Genomic DNA, 25,994 nt, shown 5'->3' on the forward strand with positions numbered 1-25,994 from the left:
GAAATGGAAGGAGGTGTAAAGACAGAAGGTGATGGTGACTCATGTGTGTCGTGCACCCCCCACTCCTAAGGAGGGCTGGAAAAGAGCTGAGTTGTTCTGCTTGAGTAGCTTGGTAGGCACCATGCTTTGAGTGTGTGTGAGAGACTGTTTGAGCACTGTGTGTTTGCTAGTGTGCGCGACTGTACGCTTTCATGTTTTTATAAAGTTAGACTAGAGTGTCTGTCTTTTTCTCCCTCCCTGAAGAAACAATGTCGGCCACACAACATTAAGAGCACTTAGCACTTGTTCACAAAGTGGCATTGTGAGCTCTTGGCCAGCAGAGGGGAGCAGGCATTGTCACCAGAAACAGTTTGGCTCAATAAAATAACAGCAAACAAAGTAACATAGAGAGAGTTCCATAATATTTAGTATTTCATATCTACTTTTAAATAATGCCCAGTCATGGCACATAACTTCCAGAAGTGATAAGAAAAAAGAGGGCATACATGACATATGGATTTGACAGTTAATGGTAAGATTTTCTTGAAATGCTGCATAATCATCATGTGATCCAGCAAATAAAACTGTAACACCTCTATTGTTTGCAGGTAAGGGTGGGGGCCATTTCTCCCAGCATATATGCACATACAGTCACACTCTCACACAGTAAGAAAGTGCTTTTGTTCTGTTGTTTGGCATAGCTTCTGTATCACATGGCCCAAGCCTAAGAGTCTCAGAGAAGTAGAATATTTTTTTCCACACTCCTTTGGTGTTGGGTGGCATGCTGGGTACCGCTGCGTACCAGCTGCACCGACATCAGCTCACCTCTTCTCCAGAAAGAATGACATAGAGCAGAATCATATGGCATTTACAGAGGACAGAATGACTGAGAGGCTTGCAGTGCACTGTGTTGACCATTAAGAAGATTTGAAATTAAGTTAAGTTAAGAAATTAAGTTAGTCTTGGTCACTTTCTATTTCTTTTTGGACATTAAAGTTAGTCAAGTTATATTTCTCTATGATGGAAATAAACTGAAGAGAAGATTGATTTGTGTTTGTTTGCTTGCTCATTTGTCCACTCACTTGTTCACTTGTTCATTTGTTTATTTCTTCATTTCTCCATCTGTCAGTGACATTTCTGAGCATTTGTGTCTTGTTGTATTTTAAAAAACTGAGTTTAAGTTTGACTTAGTTTCGTTTTCTGGCAAAGTAAACGTCATTATAGAAGACCCTCATATTTCATACAATATTTAGGAGTGCTTGAGCACACCTAAATTTCATCTCAGCACCCCCCCCCCAAAAGATAATAATAATAATAATAATAATAATAATAATAATAATAATAATAATAATAATAATAAGTGTTATTATCATTAATTTCTGAAATAATTTTTAGCCCTTTAACATTACATTTTGCGAACTTCTCTGGGGCTTAAATGCTTGTAAATTTAAAATAAGCACTGTTCTTCACTTCTACCCATCCCAAATCTCAAACTGAGTGTGCGAGGTGTAGCTAGGTAGTGAATTTAGGATTTAATGGTGCAGAAAAACACAAGTAGGTTGAAACGTTAGCAAATAAAATTGCTGAATGTTCTGACAGGGAACGTTTGGTCAGATTGGTCATTATTACTGTGTGTTATTAATGTATTTGGTGATGTGTCAATGTAATTTTAATGTAAGGCTTGGAGGTGAAGTTATCACTGTAGTTTTTTCAGAACAAGCCATAATGTTAACTGCTGGTAGTTTCAGACATTAACTTTATTAGTGAGCTCACAAGCTAGCTAGCTGATGGCTAACATTAGAACATATCTGAGCTAGCTTGCATGTAAATTTGCTACATTCAGATTTTATACATGGCAGTGCGTGAATGTCATTTGTGTGGGTAGGGCCTACTGTTAAAGTTGGTTAGCGTTTTTTGTGTGGGTCACAGAGTTATATCAAAGTCTATTTAAATGTATTGTTATAGTTCCAAGGTGTGAATAGTGGCAAAGAACATTAGCTGACATTGTTCGCCTGCTAGCAAGTTAGCTAGCTAGCTCAGAGGTTACCGGCTAATGTTTGCTCACTAAGCTAGTCTGCTTCCGCACTTGCCAGCTAACGAGCTAACTGATACACTTTTTAATTTCTTTTAGTCACAATATTTCTTATTCTGATAGAATTAGGCATTATGGTATATTTACAGTACATTTATGGACAGTGAATTGAAGCATTGGAACATAAAATGTGACTCATGCACTCTTTCTCTTATTGAAGCCACTCAACTTTTTCAAAGTTTTTTTGGTCTCAAACTGTTATCTCTTACCAGTTTGCTTCTTTCTCAGGTGCACAGATTGGAGTGACGGCCTAATTTGACAGCATATGTACTGTATATTGTCGGGGATAACGCAATACAAAGTAACATGTTAGAGTACTCAGATTACTTTTTTGTTGTAATGAGTAATGTAATGTGTTAGTTCTGCAATTCAATTTATCAGTTATTTAATTACATTTTCAAATAGCAATCTGTTACTTTTGACAAAGGACAAGAACATGACAGTGAAATGCAAATTGTGCCTGGGGGACAATTGTATGTCAGCCTGCAAAGAACCCTACTTAAAATATGAAGAAGCATCTGCAAGCTAAGGACAGCTCCACAACCACAGCACTGGTGGCAAGGCACTATGAGGACGAGAACAATGCCGGTGCTACAGCACCGGAACAGCAATGGCTAGCTTTTAGTTTGGCTAAAGCTGTCACTCCAAGGGAAATTAACGAGCTTGTAGCTGGTTACATGGTGGAGGAGATGCTACCAATATAAACTGTAGAGTCTCAATCTTTCCATAAGATCATCAATAAAATCCCTTTTTTATGGGAATGACAACACACTGAATCCATTCCTCTACTTTTCAGTGCATGAAAGCTGCCATTGCCTGCAGGCAAGAGAGAGGAAGGCACACTTAAGACACGATTGCCAGTGAGATCAGGCAGATAAACATTATGGTGTTGTGTGTTAAAGTGACTGCCACCATCACCGACAATGGTTCTACTTTTGTCAAGGTGTTCCAGGCAGCAGGCGATTTGAGGGGGGATGCCATCCCTCTTGTTAGCAAAATGACCAAAATGCAACCCTTGTTAACCTGCCATTCCCCTTCTCCATCCCCTATTAGCAGAGAGAGTACTAGGACAGAGGGGTTATTTAGTTGAATATGTTAATCTAGTCTGTCTGACTCACTGATTCTTTATCTGTCTGAGGTTTGTGCAAGTTAGAATCTATGGCCCCTATCATGGCTCTGAAATATCAGTAGCCTAACTGTGCTGTGTATTGATAAATCCATGGCGCTGTCCGGGGTGCTGAAGTATCAGACGCATTTGTAATTGTGCCTTTTTCTCTCAGTCCCGCTCCTCTGTCAGTTTTGTCTTGGATCTATAATATTGTCTACATTGCATTGTCATTAAATGCATTTTGAAACATGATGTACTGTAGGCTATACAAGCCCATGTTTTACTGCTTTCATAGAGGCTAGCGTAGGCTGTGCCTATGCCTCTGCCCAGATTGTTGTAAGATCATTAGCAGCCCAAAGGTTGCACAGGTGCCACCTGTTAGGTACCCTCAAGGTCTTCTATTTACTTTCATGTACTTTAAATAATTCTTATAATTCTTAAAAACTTTTTTCATTGCAGTTGAATTGCAAAAATTACATGTTGTACAAACTTGTCAGGCTATATGCATTGAGCCCGAGTACCATCTTGATTTTATGTTTACTTGTAATCAAACATAATCATTAATAAAGTGCTGTATTTTGGATATTGCATCTGTCATTCCTGTTATTAGCCTACAGAGTTACAGATTATGGGCCACAGACTACTTTAGGCTATGCAATCATGGTAGAGTCAATACCTTCAGAGGTAGGCATATAGCTGGACAATATAACCAACATGCGCAAGGAATCACAAAGGGGTTTTAATTTTTGGTAACACAAAGGTACTCTAACAAGTTACTTTTCTCAGCAGGTAACGCTGTAACATAAGTTATTTTTTTTTACAATGTTTTGTACAATTCTCATATCTGCTTTGCTATAACCTGACCTTGTACTTACTTTGGAAAGTTCAAAGTTCAATTATTTTCATTGAGTCTTTGCCTCAGGTTTCATTAGCTGACTGAGGGTCCTCTCTAAAACAGGTGAATTAGATTGAAATCTGTGATTGTTCATTCTGAAGCATTATTATTATACACTACAATAGACCACCCAACTAATTAGGTTGCTTCTAAAGGTCACATTGTGTACCTAATTGAATTGAGGTTTGCTACAGTGAGGTAGTTGAATACTTTTGCAAACAGCATATTCTATTTTTCATTTTCTTAAAAACATATTTTGTGGTGTAAAACTCATGTTACTTACTAGTAATACATTAAAAGTATTATTGTTGTAAATTAAAATAATAGAAATAGAATAGAATAGAAAAATATTAATGTATGTATTAATGAGTGATTTAGCAGGGGGGTTAAACACTTTTGCAAGGCACTGTATGCATGTCACATTCTCATTAAGGCCTGAGCCCCCCTAAAGGTCTAATCCTAGAATTGCCCCTGCAGCTGTCTGCAGTAGTCTAGTAAACAGCCATTTTACTAGACTAGTGACAGTGATTTTTTATACATAGACATTTCTGGCTGTAAATATTTTTAGTCAACTACAGATTCTCTTTCACAACTACATGTAAGTAAAAGTGTTGGTGACAGCTGTATTGGCAAGGTAGAACATGCAGTATGGAGTCAGGACATCCACAGGCTGTCATCACTTGCCTAATATGTAATTCTTGAGATGTGATTAAATAATTTTTTAATAAGGTGTCTGGGGTCTCTCTACTTTCTAAAGACTGTCATGCTGTCATTTTGTTTCAGAGAAACTTAAGAGTCCTATCATAGCCATGTTTTAAATTTACCGGTAAAAATACTTTCAAGCAGTTCTTATGCTAAATGTGTTACTATACCGCTGATGATGACGATAATTAAAATCCACTACATACCACTGCACTAATGCTTTACAGCAGCCATTAGAAATAAAAATTCACAGTCATGGTGACTAGTATGCAGAATGATGCAAACAAAATTGAATGAGGCAATGATATCTCATAAATGAAATGTCTGGGAAACATCTGTTTAAACTGTTATTTGTCATCTTGACACAAGCACTCGTACTAAATTAGGATATTACAACAAACTCCTAGTGAGATCCTGTTTTAGTTGGGGAAATCTGACAGATTTAGGATTATGTGGAGGGTGGACCAGTGCCCACGATGATTAATAGACAGAAATGTGGACATGTGTGTCTGTGTGCACACAGATATACACACAGGCACATACACACGCCTCTACAAATCTTGACTCTGTCAAAACCTCCTTGTTGTCTCATGCAGACAAGACTCCAGGTCTTGCGCCGAATGACAGTGGTGGAGAAAATGAGCGAAAATCACTCGAGCGATTCCGGAGACTTTCCAAAGTAAAGACATCCCGGCGTGTTTGACACTTCAACAATTCAACACTGTTTTTAGATCTAATGTCGTCATCGTGCTTAGCTTCTCACTCCGCACTGTTATTCTAAATGACCAAGTTGAGGAAAGAATAACATGGGAGAATGTCTTTTTCCTGCCTGCCTGTGTCTCCCTATGTTTGTGTGGACATTATGTGAGTGTGGTAATGTGTATGCCTGAACATGTTCGTGCGTTGCTGTACCACAATACAGCAAACATACTGAAACATGTAGTGCATACTGAATATACAGTATAATAAACTGTATAACTGGAGATTTGCAAAATAAATATAAACTTGAAATAATCAGAGGACCGGAGGGTTACTTCTCCTTACCTGAACTTTTCTGCTTATTATATGACGATTGGTTGGTGAGAGTCGTCACTCCCCCTTGAGAACCAATCATATGCTTGATCATATGAGGGTTCTTTCTACTCTGCTTGTACCGTGACTGTTTGACTTGGACTAAGATACACACTGTGCCAAAACGTTAGTCCTTGTACCTAATAAAAATTAATTAAAACACACAGCCGTGTGCTCCAGGTTGCTCCTGGGCTCAACTACTCATGGATTGAAGTCTACAGTGTAGCACAAGAAGTCTAAGGAGTTAACGAAAATAAGTATTTCCACAGCCAAGGCTTTTGGGCCGTGTTGTGTATCTGATTATGGAAAATGGCAATCACAACAGCCACGGGAACCTGATTAATAGGTCACCACCTCCTGCTTGAGTCACAGAAATGTTAAGCTGCACAAGAAATTGAGATTTAGAGCAAGGGAGAGAAGGAAAGTGAGTGAAAACTGAAGAAAGGGTAAATGATCTATGACTAACAGAGGTCTTGCATTGGACTGCTCACTCCTCTTTGCTTATAGACAAACAAATGTAATACTCTCATGCAGATATTTGACGTCAAGTATGACAAAAGCTGAGTCAAGATGAGCCTGACTAATTTATAAATATCAGTCCAGAGTGAGGAGGGCAGAAAAGGGTAACATATGGCCTCCACTTCTGTATTTTTACATGATTGCATAAATCTAATCACCAACACAAACAACATTTAACAAATGTCATCATCTTCCACTCTGGCAAAGAGCAGTGTCATTGTCTACTCTTGCCCTGAGGCCCTAACTGCTGGGACTATTCTCATGGCAATGATGAACGATGGGGTTTAACTAGATACATAGTGAAAGAGAGGGGGAGAGGGACTAGGACAGGAGTTACCTGTGCTTTGCCACAGAGGAATGATGGACCAATATGAGGGTTTTTAAATGAATGTTTAAAACACGTCTGCAAAGAGAAACCCCATGCAATAAAGGATAGCATTGTGGGGGAGATGCGTGAGGAGACTGTGGGGGGGTTATTCAGGCAAACAAGAGGTTCCATTGAGAATGCTTGGCTGGAGTGTCTGAGGTCTGAAACCAATGACCAAGTAATAACAGCCCAAATCCCAGGGACAATATTTGTCAAGTTCCACTCTCTTCAAAGATGGATGACTGTACTTCCTCGGGAGCCCGCGCACCTTTCATCTGAGCCCTGCAGATTAATTTATTAACTAATTAACAGATGTTGGTAACGAGTTATGAACAAATGATAAGGCATCAGGCTTCTAATCAAACCTGACATTTAATTTGCTGCCCTGCTTCCTCGTTATCAATTACCATGTTCATTGAAGATAATTGACAACGCTTTGCACTGGGACACAGGAGGCATGTCTTTAACAGCTTCTTAAAAAACCCAGTGCTGCTGTGGTGTTTCTAGGGGCAACGGCGACCATATGTTTAATATTAGATGGAATCTGTTCCACTGGAGTGCTCCGAAAGCTGGGAAAATTGGATTAAATTGGCTAATGGCATGTTTAAAACCTACATAAAATGAACGTGAATGGAAGATATTATAGCACCCAGGCCCGGGACTTGTGGTGTTACGCTCCCTCTCTGGTGTTTTTGCTCCATGTGTAAACTTGGGGTTTCTGTCAAAGTCAAATAATGATGACAGAAAACCGCACACTGTTGGTCAATACTGTTATTAGAAACCACAGGTTTGATATCCCTTTCATTACAATGTGGGACTACAGGCACATGTGCCAAAGTAACTCCCTACATTAACACAGAATTTCAGAGAACCAATCTTGAAAAATATGCAATTAGGTGTAAATACACATATATTCATAATTTTAACAGTCTCAAAATTTAAGTTTTAAAAGATTCCTTTTGTTGAAAGATTTCTTTTAGGAGATTTTTCTGAACCAACGCAGCATTAAATATTATGGATCTTGTCAGTTTAACATAAGATTAAAGCAAATCACAAAAATGTGTATCTACCACTAGGGATTAGTGGTAGATTACACATGCAGATAGTTTCAGTTTTATGAGCCCAGATTTTAATAATCTTGGTTTTCTCAAGACTTTTCAATGTTTTTTGCACCGTAAACAGAATTCTATTCACTATCTACCTCTGTTGTATGGAAGTGGCAGGAGAAGTCTCGGTATTGGATATCACAAAACTAACTCCATGGCTAAATAGTACTAGGACTGAAAGGGAAAATATGTTTTTTTGTGTGAGTATGTGATTTAGCTGAACTGACCCTTTAATATAAAATTATCTTCCAGTTTCCAATGAAATTAGATCTGAGTAGGCAAAACCAAGATGGCCTGCTGTTTTTCCTGTTAAGTGGCTTTAAGGAGAAGTACTCTCAGCTCAAGGCCATGTTCATCAGAGCATGGTCCTGATTTGATTACTAAAAGACATGATAATGACCCCATTTATGTAAAGAGCTTCACTCATGCTATACAATAGTCTAAACGGTAGGGGTTCAAGTTAACTAGAAGTAATGTTAGGACTGAGTGTCTAAAAATGATGAACAAATGGATCCATGTAGGATTAGGGTTTCCTGTGTTGTGGTTAGTGAATGCTTACTTTCCAACACTCATAATTGGTGACAAGCAGCAGAACATGACTGTCACTGTGAGAATGTCAGAAAGCACATTAGTCAAGTCAAGCAGGAAACAGCTCTATGTCTCATTATCTCACTCCCTCTTTTTCTTTCTGTCTGATACTATCCACTCACTCGGTGTGACTACTGTCTACTGGCAGTCCCAGGGAGTTTCTGCCCTATCAGTTCAGTACCAGTCACCTTAAGGGCCAAATAATCAAGATAAAGAACACCTTTCTGTGAAAGGCAAACAGATCAGACAAGTTGCAAGCTGCACCTTGAATGCCCTATAGGGATATCTTGAAGCATAAGAACTTGGCCATCCGCCCTCCTCAGGCATAACACAAAAGGCGAGCAAACACTTTGGGAGGCGAGAGGTGGGTCAGACTCAGGACAGATAAGTGTCAGGGTGTGCCAGGACTTCTTCTCTCTAATGTTTGGAGACAAGGACGTTAGCTTAGCTCAGTGATTAGGTCGAGAACAAAAGAAGCATAATGTCAGCATGAAAAGCGAGCTGTCAAGTCTGAGATTTAGTGCCTGACAGAGGGTGAGGGAGATGCATGATGCCATGGACGGATGGGTATATGTCACGTAGGACCTTGGCGACATGAGAGTGCCCGCCAAACGTCTTAGCCTATCACTAAGTCAATAACAGGGTAAATAGAAGAGCTAGCCTACTTTTGCCTCTTTCCACACATCACTGGATGAATGATACTGATATGGAAAATCACCCCACAAAAAGTAAACAGAAAAAGAATGAGGGACAGAGAGAAAGAAGTTTGCCTGGCAACAAAGTCATCCCAAGGTCCACTGCTGCAAACAGACAAATATGGCTCTAGGGGTGACATGGACTCTATGATACATTTGCGTGTGAATGTATTTATGCTGACCTTGTCCAAAGGGTCTACATCAATGCACATCCCTAAAATCAAATGCACGATGTGTCCTTGTTATGTCCCCTGTATCAAGCCTCACAATGTGACACCCTGAAGGTATTGTGCTGTGTACCGTTTACATTCTATGAAATGACAATTGCAGAACACCAAGATTAGTAATTATAAGTTCAGGATCATCTAAAACTGACAAGTGACTCCATCTTCTCACAGTCTGTGAAATGTTGCTGCAACACTTGATGTGCGTTAACCTTCAGGCAAACACTCGAGCTAGAGAAACAAAAGATAGTGAGAAAAGACATAGCTGATAGGTGCCGGGGGAGTTTCAAAAGCCATGATTCAGAGGTGCAAGGACACACCCAGTGGTACGGGTAAGGAGAAGTGAGAGTAAACACCATTAATATTGCTTTGAGAGGGCTTGGTCATGCTTAACAAAAGGTCCTAAATACAGGCATAAGTAAGAGATCTGATTTTCTTTTATCTCTCATCTACAGATCAAAGTCAAAGTCGTTGCTGTTGTTTTTATGCACGCTTAACTCCTTTAGGAAGGATTTAATGTTAGTTATAGTTCCTAACCGTAAATTTTGCTTCAGCCAAACATATCCACAGATGTGTTGTCCTCTCCCCTGCCATCTGAAAACCTGAGAGAATTTCATCGGTGAGTCCATTCAATGCCAGTCAGTGAAGAGCACAATACCTCCAGCCATTGTATGGTGACATGTCTCTATCAATAGGCAAGTCAGGCCAATCTACCAGCCAGATAATAGCAGCAGTCACTCTGACAGTAGATCCCCACACTGGACTCTCTGAGGGCCTCGCCTCACTCTGCTTGCTCAGGCCTTCCTATCCTGAGGGGTTGGCAGCCCGACATACACACACTCATACACAAACACACACACACACATACAGTAGACCTGGGGCCCTGGCGTTCTATCATGTTGTGCTAAAGGGGGAGCGTAATGGTTTTTAAATGGATGACTCGGTGCAGGCCCAAAGAGGGAGTCTGCGACAGAAGAGAATGGCCATGGCCTGCAGCGAAGCAGCTCTTAGATTGAGCTGTCCGTCTCACTGAAATGAGTCTGAGTTAACACCTCTTCCAGTCCCTGATGCCCCAGGACAGACAATTGTAGGCTTCCTCTCTGCCCTCCTCTTTCTTCTCTCTCTTTCTCTCGCTCACCACTCTTTCACTCTCTCCAGTCCTCTCTCTGCTTCTCTCCATCTACACTTCCACTCAGATATCCAAAAGCGCTACAGCATCCGCCATGTGATTGTTGAGTTGTTTGGCCATGTTGGTAGACCGCGGTGCTCGCAAATCCAACATAATGAGTTATTGCCAGTCTTAGTAAAAAATCCACAAAAATGCAGTCAATGTAGTTAAATTGTTTTGGATTTTAGCGTACTAGTGCAGATGGCATATATCATTGTTGATGGGTGACAATCTTGTAACTGCAATTTTGGTGATTTTATGTTTTTTAAGGATTACAGGGCTAAATGCACATTCTACAACCTTTGATTTTAAGATAATTCAATCAACTTAAAAAGAGGTGGTCATCAAGATAAAAACAAGTTTGTTTTCTTAACTCTTAGAAGCATTTTGGGAAGAAAACCCAACATCATTAATTTACTGTAATTTATTATAAAAAGGGAAGCACGGTTACACTAATCACTGATAACTAAATTCAGCACTAATCCAATTTGGTCTTCCTACCAAGAATGACTAAGCAGTAATCAAATAGGTCTTGGTTAGATACGATCATATTTACACCACAGAGATCTCAGATGACATCACTTATATCTCTCATGACACATCCCCCTGTTTTGGCAGCGGACTGGAGTAAAACACATTCACGGATTTTCCATGAACAGTATTTAACTCCTCCTGCATTACTGATTCTGTGATAAATATGTTTTATTGCATCTTCTTTTCTTACTCTAGCCTTCCCCATTAATCCTTGTTTCTCTCTCATTTCTTTTAGCATATTTCTGAACATAGCCATACTTCTCTTGCTGCCTCGTCTGTCTATTTGTCTAAGACCAGAGGCAGTAGATGAGTAGAGGCGTAGATGGTGAAAGGGGGGAGTAAGGGGGTGTAGGGACTCCTAGGGGAGTCTGTTGATGACTATCAACAGGCTGACTGTTATGACTATCTGTGATAAGAGTCTGGGAGAGGAGAGCCCCTGAAGGCTTCCAGCCCCAAACCAGACAGGATATCTTAAAAAAATAATACAGCCTGAGCCTCCAACAACCATTCAGGAGGAGGAATGAAGGGAAGACAAATCAATCGTTCCTTTTTGACAGGTTGGGACACAAAGACCAAAGGTTTTACCTTGAAGAGAAACTAAATTGACCTCAGGCTTATAGCCTCATGCATTCTGATTAGAAAAAATTGCATTGCTCACAAATAAAACTTCCAAAATGTCAAAATTAAAAGACCAAACAATGTGACAAATTCAAAGGTAAATTTTGGACAGGCTTATTAAACTAAAAATAATAAACTAAAAGAAAAACATATTTGTAATATATATATATATATATATATATATATATATATATATATATGTATAGTCCTTCAAAAGTGCTGAAATGTCTGTCCATCCATCATGAATTGACCAAAATAACTGGACACCTTAAAAGTGCGACAATATGCTAAGTCCCTCTCTTTTCGAGAAGGCCTATGTGTGTGTGTGTGTGTGTGTGTGTGTGTGTGTGTGTGTGTGTGTTTGTCTGTATGCCAGGGCATTTCTATGAGCATATGTGTGAATGTATCTCTTCAGAATGAAGTTGGCCTTTTTTCCTACAGGCCAAAGAGCTAAAGCTTGACTGATGAATATGCATTAGTCGGGTGTCTGGGGAGAAAAGAGGAAGGAGGAGGAAAACTGAGAGAAAACACGACAGCTACGGAGAGAGTGTAGTTTTTGGAGAGGTGCCCTTTGCACCCCGAATGGCTAGCCATAATATGAACTTTAAAAAGGAAAATGTTCAGCCTGGCACACTGCCACATAGTGTAGCGCCTGCATGCTCCTACAACTGTTAAGAATAAAACAGAGTGAAAAGAGAAATGAAGGATTTGGTGGAAACCACGAGGAGTTCTTCTGATTTAACATATTAAGAGAATTATTCAATATTTTTGTAATATTTTAAATTGTGAAAATATTGTGAGAATATATCTACTAATTTCAATTGTGCTCTCCACTATCTTCAAACTTCAAATGAGTTTATAGTTTACGCTTCCTGTTTAACTTATTGACAAGTGCAGGTTTATTCATGCTCCTATGATGCTAATTTTATTCTGTCTGCCTAATTGTTAACTTCACAGAACAGAACAGTAGTAGCATTTTGAAAACCATATACAGTTATTGTCATTACTGCAAAATATGATAAGTTTAATAGATTCTTAGAAATTATTAAGTTAGTAAACATTCATTTTATTCTGTGTTTGTAGAGCATTCTCAGTGATATACAAGTAAACTTTATTATTTTATCTCATTATCAATTTACAGCATTTGGAAAATTGTGCTAATATTTGACATGAAATATTTAATTTAATGTGCCAATTTGTGTTTTCTTCTAAAGGCTTAGTTACCAGAAACTACTATACAACAAGAGTTCTCTTCTTCAAAATGATTGCATGGCCTGTTTGTGCACATCTAAAATTTAAAAACTGTGACATCAGCTGGTGCCTGGTGGTGTCTAACTCAAGCACATCATGCCCTTTCCAACATAGTGTTCCAATGATTAACTTGTGCAAGTCTCTATTGCTTATTACATATGAATGTAATATGAGACTATGTGAATGACCGCTCCCCTAAAAATGAAGAGCCAAGGAGTCAGTGAAATGAAAAGCAGGCCAGTATATTTCATCTCTGATTAGACATATGAGAAAGAGAGAAAGAGAGACACGGAGAGAGAGACACACACGCAGAGATCAGTTCCTTTTTTTTTTCCTAATGAGCTTACTGAAGCAACTTCAATATCCTCTAATGTCATGTTGAAATGAAAATTAATAGTTCAATATGCCGCCATTGCACTGGGCCACGCTTCTTCCATTTCCATATCAGGTGGCGTGACCAAATGAGTGTGCTCGCTCAGACCGACGCCCAGAAAAGCTGATACCTCCACTAATCAGCCAGATTTTTCCATCTGACATTGCTGTGCTGCTGGATTTCAGGACCAGTGTGTTTAGTGTGTGTGTGTATGTGTATGTGTGTGTGTATGTGTGTGTGTGTGTGTGTGTGTGTGTGTGTGTGTGTGTGTGTGCGTGCGTGGAGGATCAAAGATGAGGTCCAATCACACAGGGGATGCAAATGCATAGGGCATCTATACTGATGATGAGATAGATGACTGTGAATGAGGAGTGATTGCTGGAAATGCGAATGTGTGAATGAAGAGAGGCTCATTCATTCACTTACCTTCTTCAGTGTTGCTTCACTATCACTATTCCATTTCTTATCTTATTGTACATTTGTGTTTGAGCCACAAACAAAGTGATAGACAATCACAGAAGAATGAAAGAAGGAGAAAAAACAGTAAACAACTCAAAACAAAGCACAAAAAAGCCCGGCTGGTTCCTACCTCCCATCCAAAGGAGCTGTCTTTGCCTGTGACCCCGTGATGAAGTGTGTTGTGCAGACCGAACCTCTCGCCAGCACCAATGCGGGTCTTGGCCCATACGCCCAGGCCGGCACCGGGCACAGAGGACTCCCGCAGCTCCAGTTCACTGGGAATCGGAATGTCGTCAGGAATGTAGACAGGTGCCTCGTAGGGCGAGCCTTCCTTGGGCGTGGTGAAGTCCTGGTCATTGCTGCTGCTGTTGCTGTTGTTGTGGAGGTGGTGGTGGTGGTGGGTGGCGTAGATGTGGGGGAGCAGCAGGTGGTGGTGGTTGTTGTTTGGATGGGAAGGAGTCGGTGAGGGCAGGGGAGACATGTTGATGACGCCGTCTTCTGCGTCGTCTTCTGGGCTGTCAGCACCACCTCCGCCGGACGCTAAACCCGGGAGGTCGGCCTCTGTGTCGTACATGCTGTCCACTGGCTCACTGTCATCTGAGAGACAAAACACAAATACAGAGACGATTGTTAATATTCAGGTTGACGAGGATACTGTAACATAACCTCACGTGAGAACATTTTAATATTTTTATCGCACACCACACTCAGATTTGCTTTTACAAGTGTTCCAAACCCCATTCAACAAACGTGTTGAATGCCGCCTGTTCAAGACTGTAAGATTTGACCATCTGCGTAATCAATGCCCCCAAATTGTTATGTAAGGGCACTACTCACATTATTCATTCACAAAATTGAGTAAAAAGAACTTCACACCTACAGTCAGAAATCAGTAGAAGAAAACATAACAAAATTAGCAGTCTCTCTTGTAGTATTAGGGGACTTGAAACCTTTAGAAAATATTCATACAGCTGCCAAAGACATGTCATCAGAGCAGCGGCGTACTGTGACATAAATCAAGAGAGAACGGTTAGACATGAATTAAGATGCTAAAAAAAGTCCTGCTACAGTAAAGCGGGCTGTGACTTACAGTACTGTTGAATGGAGGTGGACATAAAGATGGACGAGAGATTATTATACTTTGGGTAAGGTTTCACTATCAGGTGTTATAACTGAAGCCGTTCACCTGGACAATGACCAGCAGAAAGACCCTGAGGCGGCTGTTGGAGTGAAAGAAGTTTCCTACAAACTCAACTCAACTGTATATATTATGCTAATAATATCATAAAATCTAAAAAAAAAAAAGCTTTTTGTGTTTTCCCACTGTGGAGAAAGTCAGACAATCTGTAAATGACTCATATGACAAGTCTGGATTTTATTCCTACTACGAATCTGTCTGTATGAGCGACTCATGCATGAGGCCCAATGTCTTATGCGATTACACCACAGAGGTAACGGATAACCTCAGAAACTGAAACTGAAATACTATAAGTCATATGTCCAACTTCAGTAGGACATTACGCATCCAATGACTTCTTGACCCTAAAACAACAACCCACTGCAATCTCTAAACCTCTAAACTGTTAGAAAACCACACTATTCAATGAGAGAATTTGGAGGTCCTCAGAAAAGAATACCCATCCATCTGGTGGGCTTCATCTACAAAATGCTCAATTCACAGATCTTCCCAAGACTATCTGAGAAGCGCGAGACAGACCAAGAGAAGAAGCTTTAGATTAGCCAAATCCTTGATGGGAAAAGTTCTCAACTCCATCACAGCCACTGTTGTCTGCCAGGACTCATCTTACAAATAATGGCCACGTCTATCACTGACCTGGTTAGCCTCGTCACCTATCATTATCATCACGGTCGGGGATTGACAACATGATTGTGCTTGTGCTCCAAGATCCCACCATTCTAGCATGAGTGAGAAAGATGGTGAGTACTGCAAGTGTGTGTGGATGCACATAACATTTGGCTTGAAGCTTCATCCCATTTCTCCAAGTGTTATTATGTTATTAGGGAATTGTTTTGTGGGCAGTGAAGGTTTGTAAATGTGCATGTTCAAATGCATCTCTGTGAGTGACATGTGGAGTCTTTGTGGGGTATGTGGGAGTTTTAACAGCACATTATTTGTATTCCCTTCAACATATACCTCTCTGAACATCACCCGGCTGACAAAGGAGAGAGAAGGGGATATCTGATAGGTGGACTACTCTTTATATGAGTCCATAAAAAACCTGCTATTGATACAATACCTTTGTTTTGGTACTGATACTAACAGATTACTTTTTTCAACACCTTCTTTTGAGAAATATAAACATGTTTTTCTACAAAAGTTTTTTTTTTAATTTAACAAAAGAAGCAAAATTTCTCAAATGTTGTCTAAACACAAGCAGCTGTACAAGAACTTTGCCTTTATAAAACAGTACAAAATTGCCAGAATTTGTATTTAAATCAGGAACTATCTGCATTTGACATTTGACAGTTTTCAGTGCAACCAACACATTTTGGGTAATACCAAAAGTGTTGAGGTTAAATATCCAGTCATAGTCCCATTTTTCTGTACATGCACATCTATGTGTGTCTCCTTTGCCTCTCAGGACAGATCCTGGTGTCTTTAGTCAAAGCACCACTGCAGTTTTATTGTCTAAACACAGGGACAATCAGCGGGCTAACTAGGCCCAAAATTACAGCAGGGGTGGTTCCAATCAAGTTCTCTCTCTCTGTTAGTCTGCATCTAGCCTGCTGCCAAGCCTGCCACCATTTCCCAGGTTTAAGCTGGAGCTGCAACATGACATTTAAAGATTTTGCTTGTTAGTACACAGAGGTTTATTAGTCATGATGAATTCACTGTCTTTGTTGAATTTTAATAGTTTGATGTAAAAGATAGACGTCATAATTAATTAATAAGTGTAATTCAAAGAACACTTTGTAAGTTATATTTCAGCATTAAGAGTATACTAATTTCTTTCTCTGTATATGCCTAAAAAGGTAGGGCAGGCAACACCAAGGTTTGTAAATTAGAGAAAGTCTAAAAGAACTAATCAAAAAACCAAAGTAAAAAAAAAGTCATCACTAGAATTCGGAGCACATTCATAGTACAGAGCATCAGTTTCTGTTCTTTGATAAATATTTGGGTTCCAGCCCAGTGACAGATGTGGACTGTGAAAGTTGTTAAATTAACTGACATGTACGTTTTAAATGTGAAATGTGAAACTATGAAAGCATGCGACAGGGGCTTTTCAGCGCCTGGCAAACCTGCAGCCTGTCCACGCAGCTCCGGGAAACTTATCATATAAAGCTGCAGCAGTAAAATCCAGCCTTTTATGACTGATTTTGCGTCATCCAGTGATTTTGACTGGAAAAGAACCCATTTTTTAATGATCACTGTTTCATAGGGCCTCAGACCAGGCGTGCAATTAAGCATGGAACAAGTGAGCCAGCAGTAGCTTCCACTTTTCACAGATCAATTAAAGTTTTATAACTCAGCTCTATCTGCTGCTCCCTCCACACAATCAAGAGCGTTTTCAGGCTGTTAAACACTTTTTTTAACATTCACTCTCTCTCTTCATTCCCCCGCTCTCACTGGCACTTGACCCATTGAGAGCAATTTTGACGAGCAGAGAGACAGCCTCGGAAAATCTATTAAATACTATTTGGCTTTAAGAGCCTCTGTGCACAAAAAATGCACAGATCGCTACGTCAAATAATTGAGTAACAAGGAGAAAGAGAAAAAAAAAAAACAACCCTCCTTAATTTAAATGAACAAAACATCTTTTGTGAGACACTTGAAGCAGTAAAGCGAAGGAGAAATGGCAAACGCAGTGTGATATTAAACAAGTTCAACTTTCAGTCGTAACTTTGTTAATTCATAAAAAGTTGCCTGGAGAGAAAACTGGGAAATTTTTAGATTACACGCCACCAGAGACAGGCTCTCTCTCTCTCTCTCTCCTCCCCTCTGTAAGACAAGTTGACCATGTTCGACCAGCGCTGAAAAAAGTTGTAGATGAGAAAAGTAAGCAGGAAAATAATGAAAGGGGCCAGGAGGAGGACAAAGAGGAGGAGACGAAGAGTCTAAAATCTGACGACTGAGCTGTTTTAAACAGCTGTATGTTAGCTCTGGGTCTCAAAAGACCCAGAAAGAGATGTTAGGTTCGTCTCCCGGAGGGCTTCTTAAAAAACACCCGGGCCAGATAGTGCCTTCCTCTCCCTGGCTCCTTATGTTGTTCTTTCTCTCTCTGTTCCTCTCGCCATCTCTTTCTCTTTTACGGGGAGCTATTTATCCTGATTACATCAGGGGTCAATCATTAATTCGCACCTTGGGGGTCCCGGTGCTGGCTGTGGCTACAATGGGCTGCTTGTTCAGCGGCTGTTATTCCAGTGGAAAACTACGCTGCTCTGCCTGAGAGCCAGGCCCAGGCCACATGAAGGCATCCCATTTATTTGATAAATTGTAAATGCGTGCCATAAACAGAGCTCTTTGCTTTGTAGCATGGCTTGCAATAACAAAGATTTTAAGGCACGTATGAACACAGATGCCGGCTATCACACAAACACACATCTGTTTGCAACTGCAGGAGCTGTTACTGTTCTCTAAACACATGTGCAACAGATCAGATGGTGTTGTAGGTAAAGATGATATCTCATAATTACTGCATGTCACAGTGAAATTACAAGATATGACATAGATATGGCATTTATAGACACTAGCCTCTAAATTATACATTTCACAATGTCAAATATTTCCAAAGACAAGCAGATGACAACAGCACAAGCCATTAAAGACAAATTAGAGTATACTTTCAAGAGTCGAGATTTAAAAAATTAAAATACTGAAAAAATATGACATGCTGATAACATTGTAATCAGCGTTGCCATGGCAAAATAACTTGACACAGTGCTGAAAATCAGTGGTTTGATCGGAGGGCCTTACAACGGCTAAATTGTTCTGTGGTTGTGTTTAATCAGAGCACTCTAGACTTAAATGCAGAAAGATAGAGATCTGGAGTCATTTTCTGCCGTCTGCCTGGACGCACACAAACACATGTGCCTTGTGGCGTATAGACTGAGCTGTATTGTCGACCGAGTCTGGGTAGAAAAAAAAAAAACAACACTGACTGCATGCAGGAATTCTGTTAAGGAATCTATAAATACTGCGTCAAATAAGGACCAACTCCCTTCTCGCAGCATAAGCATCCATGCTTTCATTGAGAAAAATCATGGATCTTTGTAAAATCGTAATTATACATTTTTATTTGTGTACGGAGATGCCACATTATAAAGTACTGCAGACCACAGGCTAGAATGGATGCCAACAATAGCTTGAGTATTAAGAGCCAGGTGTATGGTTTGCTAGAGAACAAGCAGCACAGTGGAGCCATGGCCGTGGCTATGATAACAATGAAAGAGAGCTGGAAATAGGACGTGTGTGCCAATGATGGCCATCATAAAGCACACACGTCCCATTTCCCTCACTGCCTTCCCTCTCCAACGCACACAGAGACTGTATCTTTGTCTGCTCGTAAATTGATCTGGTTCAATTCAAAAGGAAAGCCAGCCACTGATGAAAAGACAGTATCCAGGGAAAAGGCAAAACTATGCAAAATTCTGCACCGGCTCCAAATATGGGGAGAAAAGACTCATGGAGAAAAGTCTCATGGAAGGAAAAAAATGGAAGGGAGAGGGAGAATGTGTGGACCATGACAGATATGAAAAATGGGCAGCTGGTTGAGCAATAACTGACCAAACATTTTGATGTGGGTGCATTGCGCATACATGTGCATGTATGCATGTGTGTGTGTAAGTGTGTGAGGGTCACCATTCAAACCCAAACCTAATCTGCTGTTTTTACCGCTATACTGTGTCAATATGGTCCCACTTAGCTGCATTATTGGGCCACAGAGTGATATTGGTACCTGTTCCTCTGTAGTAAGCAGGCCTTTGATGATTCTGTCTCTACACAAAAGAACCTAAACACCCTCTGCTTTAAAAGCAGACGGGCGGTGGAGAAAGGCAGCTGTAAAAATCAAACGAGTGCAAATTAAAGCTAAAGTGAGTGAGAGTGAAAGGTGAAAAATTGTACAATGGTGTATTTTTCCGCGGTGGCATGGGAGTACCATATATTCAAAATGACGTATAAATGGAAGCATGTGATGAAGCAGCCAAAGGAGGGTGTTCAGGGAAGAAGGTGTGTGTTTGGTGTGTGTGCACGCGTGTGTGTGGTTGGAAGTAGTGAGTGAGCAATGGGGGCACGGTCAGCTACAATACCAGCAAGACTCTCAGAGCGAAAACGCCACACTGTTTCCCCTTGTAAAAGCACCAGGGAACATTTCCAAGCAACACTTAAAGCTACAACACGGCTTGTTCAGAGCGGGTAAAGAAAGATCACAGTGCAAGGAAAGAAAAAGAGAAATAAAGAAAGTAACAAAAAAGATCATGAAAAAAGGACGACATGAATGAGATCAAAAGTGCGGCATCTGAATGTACATCAACATTCATATCTGCTGTTTTAATTCATGTTTTTCCCCACATGGTTGCACTTGTACTAATGTTCTACATAATAATTACACAGTAAACATTACATGTTTAACTATACAGTAGTTATTGCTGCATTAAAGTTTACACTATTGTAAGTCACAGTTTACACTACTTGTACTGAAAGTATTTATTAGCAATTTTCCTATTACTTTACACTCAGTGCTAACATGACAAGCACATACACTGCATCATCAACAGTGTATGTGCTTGTACAAAGGTTGAACTCCATTCATACTGTGCACAAACATAGCTTATGTGTGCTCTTCCCTTATTATCTGTGACCGGTATGGTTATCTATCTGTTGAACCTGCTAGGGGGAGCTGTCCTTGTCATCTTTCTCTATGATTTAGTTTGTTTCTCCCTTACTTCCTGTCTCTTACAGTTAGCGAACAGTAAAAAAGAAAACATATGTAATCACAGTACTTCATTTTATCATCTATAACAGACACCTGGACGGCATTTGGTCAATGCAGCTCAGTAGGGAGCAGAATGGTGCTTTTTTTGTCTGTGTTTTTATAGGCAAGTGTGCACTTTTGTTATTTGTCTATGTGTTTGTGTGTAGCACCGATACAACACGGCTGATGTATTGATGTGTTATTTGTGCTGAGCAGCCTAGAGGCATTACGTCCTCCAATAGTGTGCGCGTATGTGTGTGTACGCTGAGACCCGATCAAGCCCCCCAGGCAAATAGAAGACAGCATGCAACCTCCTGCAGCTGAGAGCAGGTGTGTTTGTGTGTGTGTGTGTGTGTGTGTGTGTGTGTAGTGGCCCTATGATCCCAAGGGGCCCCGGGGCCCAGGCTGCGGCAGACATTTATTAACAGGGCAGATTAATAGCACTAGAGGAAAACATGTTCACAAACATGATAAATATTAATAATAATCAATATCGAGTTACATTTGCCAAATTGAGTTGCAAACATCACCCAGGGGGAGAGAAGGAGAGAGGAGGGAGGAGAGGGGGAGAAACCAAAGAGGATGGAAAGAGAAAGGAGCAGGATAAAACCGAATGAACGAAGAGGGAAAAAAAGGGATTGGAAGGTAAAAATGATAAATTAGGTGAGAAAGTGAAAACAAGGCAAGGGAGTGAAATAAAAAGAGACATGATTTAAGTAAATGGAGAAGTGATGATAAAGACTAAACCCTTCACAGCAGGAGCTCAGTTTCACATCTTTACAGTCACTACATCAATCAACCGTTTCTATGAGGGTCAGTCATGTTTACTGTGACAAACGTGTCCACGTAGAACAAAACATATATCAACAAGATACCAGAGTGAATTAAAATATGCCAGAGCAGCTACAGAGATGAATATCACCCACTGTTCCAGATGAGCATAACTACTACATGTTTTATATATTTCCCTTTCTGCAAAGCTCCTGAATATAGGAAACATTTGTGGCACAGTGACACCAGATCAGTGACATCATCAACCCTTTAAAAACACTCAGAGCACATTCAAACAAACAAGGTGGTGCAGCCAAGTTTGAATGTCAGCCACCATAGCCAAATCTCATCTAGCATGTAAAACAATTCATAAATAAATCTTATAGTTTTGCTCCTCTTTCAGCAGAGTAAATTACAGCTTTAGGAAGTTGAAAGGAGCATGGGATCAAGGGAGGGAATAGGGAGAACTGAATGTCAAATTCCAAACACGGAAATAAATTCAAGCTTTTGGCTTTCTTTTAATTTTAAGACCGTTTTTCAACACCGTGAAGTCAAAGGCAGGGAGTATATTTACGATGAATGAAATATTAAAGAAACACGTCCTTTACGTATTTTACGTCCTAGTTAAAACATTAATGCTATATAAGGTGAACTAATGCAGTTGTCCCAGATAACAGGACAGAAGTGATGGTGAACAGAGAACACCTTACACAATGCAGGAACAAACTATTGCACTACTTCTCAGCATCTCTTGTGCATGTGTGTGTGTGAGTGTGTGTGTTCCTCCACCCACTTCTGGTGCAGCTTCATTTAGCAAGCCACTCGGGAGGCCTGACAGCCAGCTATGGGAGCACCAAGGCAGACAGCGTGCAGAACAAACCCATCCATTCTTATTAAACAGGGGAGAAGAGAGGGTTAGCTTGTGTGTCTATTGGTGTGCGCGTATGTGTGCATATGTGTAAGGCGGCACCTTTTGTTTTAATGTTTTGGTCTGAAAAGTGTATTACTAGTAACATTTTGTTGTGTTATGTTTGATTCTGATAAATACAAATAAATCTGATGACATCTTATCTTCCATCCATCCCAGTTATGTACTGCAGATATTCTTGCTTATCCATCCTAAAATCAATAGGAATATTTAAGTTTTCAATGTTGCCAATCAAATGTGAGCACTACACAAAGACCAAACACTGTGTAGCATTTTAAGCAATTAGCAGTCCCTGCACATGAATTTGCAATCCCACAATAAATTCAGCTATTCCTCTAATATTTGTCCTCAAATTGTTGCAATTTTTTAAAATGTTTGCCAATTTTCCTCATATAGATACTACTTTTACAAGTCAAAGCCAAACAAGAGATTCTTCAACTTAAATCTGATGGAAGATACAACACAATATGATTATCACTTTTTAAATACATTGTAAAGTATTGCAACATTCAAATTTTTAACATGTTTTAATTTTTGGAAAAGCTGCTACAAATTCAGTCACCTTGATCACAAAAAAATCCTGATCCTGGAGCGAATTTTTGGTAATTTTATTAAATAGAATAACCAATTTCTACTTTTTTTTAATCAAGTTTTAGACACAAATCATGATATCTAATATGCATGTGTGTTAAGTGCTAAATGTAGGCATTGGCTGTCTGATAATGATATATATGTGTGCAACACTGTAGTTGTTTCTGTACTGTGTTTCTATACAGTAGCTGTATGTCTAAGGACGTATTAGTGTGTAGGGTGGGTGTTAGTGTTGGTGTGGGTGGAGGAGGGGAGGTGGTTGGGGGTGATGATATTCACCTCTGCCACAGCCTACACTCATACATCAGTCTATTACTCTCCAGTCTCGCTCCGCTCTGCTCTTCTCTTCTTCTCGCCTGCTCCCTCCAGTCATTAGCCAGTGAATTAACGACAATCCAGCATGCTATTAATCACCCTGACAAAAGTGTTAGCATTGCCTGGCTAGGCCGGCACGAGACTGAGGAGGAGGAGGAGGAGGAGGAGGAGGAGGAGGTGGAGGTGGAGGAGGAAGGGTGGGGGAAGAGGGTGTAGGAGAGAGTGAGAGAGTGAGGTGGCTGGAAGGGTCACAGAGGACTAGAGAGTCTGTGGTAGGAGAGGAGAAGTGAGAGCAGATGGAGAGGTAGCAAAGGAGAAGATGAGGTGTGAGAAAAACAAATGAGATGAAAGAGTAAGAGTATAAAGAGTGCTGAGAAAAGAAACAAGGAATATGTCTGTGTATGTATGGATGTGTTTAATTTCGGACTTCTCAAATAGTTATGGAAATTAAACTGTACTCAAGGTGAGAGGCTATCAGTGAACAATAGTAATAAAGCAGTTGACCAGCAGTGGTGTTGTGGAGTTCACTGGGCAGAGCTGTTAGCAACCATGTGTAAAATTATACAGCAAGCTATTTTTGAGCATACCACTCAGCATACAATTACATTTATTTTTAGTTCGGTGTCAAAAATTGAATGAAATTACTTCCAGTCAAGAAACAGTCTTATACTACATGTTGTAAAAAAACACACGGTGTATACTTTTTATATTAACAGCCATTGGTTGTGGTTTTGTGGTGTGTGTTTTACATGATTATTGCCCTTATCATACTGATTCCCGGTAATATTGGACAAGCCGTTAAAGCACACATAGTCTAGATATTCACCTGCATACACAAAGCATTTAATATACAATATAAAATCTGTATGAAAAGGATCACACAAGACAAACTAGACAAATATTGTATGCTTGTATACTAAACACAAATTTTATGACATTTATGATTCAAATGATTTTTCTCATAGGACAGCTGACATAAGCAATAATGTGCAAAGTGGAGGAGTAAAAGTGAAAAACTGCTAGGCTCAGAGACAAAAAGAGGCACAGAAAGGTATGTTTGCTGTCTGCCTGAACTCTTATAACTGCCCAGAACATGACTTTGGCTCCCATAAGCCCGTCTCTGACTCCCTCCCACCTCTCGCCTCGGTCTCTCACCCTTGCTCTCCCTTTCTCCCTACCGGAGCGAGACCACCTGCTTGGAGGCCTGAGCCGAGGACGTCAGGTGGGTTGCGTCCGTCACACAGTCCCATGTCATCAGGCTGTCACAGTGAATGGAGCTGACATGGGAGATATGCTAATCCACTTAGCTTCAAACTCAGCCAGGAGGCCAGTAGGCAGCACTGTCTCAAGCCCGCAATGAGCAGAACACACACACACAGACACACACACAGACACACACACAGACACACAGACACACACACACACACACACACACACACACACACACACACACACACACACACACACACACACACACACACATCCGAAGTAGACATGTTAAGTGATGTAACACTGAACTTTTCCGAATATGTATATTAGATTAGATCAGATGAAGCTTAAACGATCCCTGTGGGGATATTAAGCTGGTGTTCAATAGGACATATATTATGCGAGAAGAATAGGTTACACAAGGGGTGGACATATTAACACGAACACCTGTAAATATACTGCCAGTCAATACAATAGCCCGTCATTAAATGTTGGCTTTGTGAAACTTTTAATGTTCAAGTTTTGTTAAGATTGTATCAGAAGGGAGTCACTTCCATTCTATGATAATTCTGAGGATGATTTTAATGCAATCAAATAGTCCAGTAATGATTAGTCAAATGACAGATTATTTAACAACAACTGTTTTTCTAAACAATTAATCACTTAAGTCATTTGTCAAGCAAAAACGCTTTTCATATGTGAGTTTTATAGTGTTGTAAACTGAGAATCACAGTTCTTGACTTGACGGTCAGACAAAACAAGTTATTTTAAGATGTGAACTTTGGCTTTACTGCATTTAATAGTGTTATAATTACCGGTGTAATTTCCCCCACTATCTAAATAAGAATGCAGGTTAAGTTCATATAAACATATTCAAATGACAGCTCTAACACTTTGATTTATTTATTAACTAATTGAGTAAAACAGCAGTAAGCGGACAACTATACAGTACAGTACTGTATATTCCAATTTGCACGTATATACACACACACACATGCACTCACACACTCTGCACCAATGTGATCAAAGTCAGCCAGCCAGCAGCTAGGTGTCAGAGTTCAAAACTATTGCACCACTCAGCCAGATGATATCTCAGACCGATCCATCGTATTTCCCGACCATGACTTCCCCTATTAGGAGTTGTGGCGGTGCTATTACTAATCTGTTCACTATCCCACAGAAACAGGAAGGAAGAGAGGGAAACAGATGGGAAGGCAGGAGAATGGCGAGCAAGGGACACAATGCTTACTACTCCCCTCCTCCTCCTCCTCATCCTCTCTCCCTCCTTCTCCCTCCACTGCTCCACTCGCTCTACTGCCGTCCGCGGAGCGAGAGAGAGCGGAGGCTCACAATCAGTCTGACAATACTGTATACAAGTGGTGGTGAACAATGGAGGCCAACCACAAAGAATTCTGGGAACGGGGGCACAGCCTTCTTCTCCTTCGGGCGGCTCCTGCATGCCGGACCCATCGATACACATCGGCCTGCTGAGACTG

General features: G+C 40.3%; 1 protein-coding gene across 8 annotated transcripts in view; it reads right to left on the reverse strand.

The window, feature by feature from the left end:
- Positions 1-25,994, reverse strand: part of prdm16 (PR domain containing 16) — a 191,397-nt gene that overhangs the window by 110,391 nt on the left and 55,012 nt on the right. For all 8 annotated transcript variants that reach the window (XM_044351307.1, XM_044351308.1, XM_044351315.1 and 5 more), the window contains exon 2: positions 13,880-14,346. In XM_044351307.1, coding sequence (XP_044207242.1) covers positions 13,880-14,346 — 467 coding nt within the window. The remainder of the gene's footprint in view (positions 1-13,879; positions 14,347-25,994) is intronic.

Source organism: Thunnus albacares, chromosome 5 (assembly GCF_914725855.1).
Source record: "Thunnus albacares chromosome 5, fThuAlb1.1, whole genome shotgun sequence".
Classification (NCBI taxonomy): Eukaryota; Metazoa; Chordata; class Actinopteri; order Scombriformes; family Scombridae; genus Thunnus; species Thunnus albacares.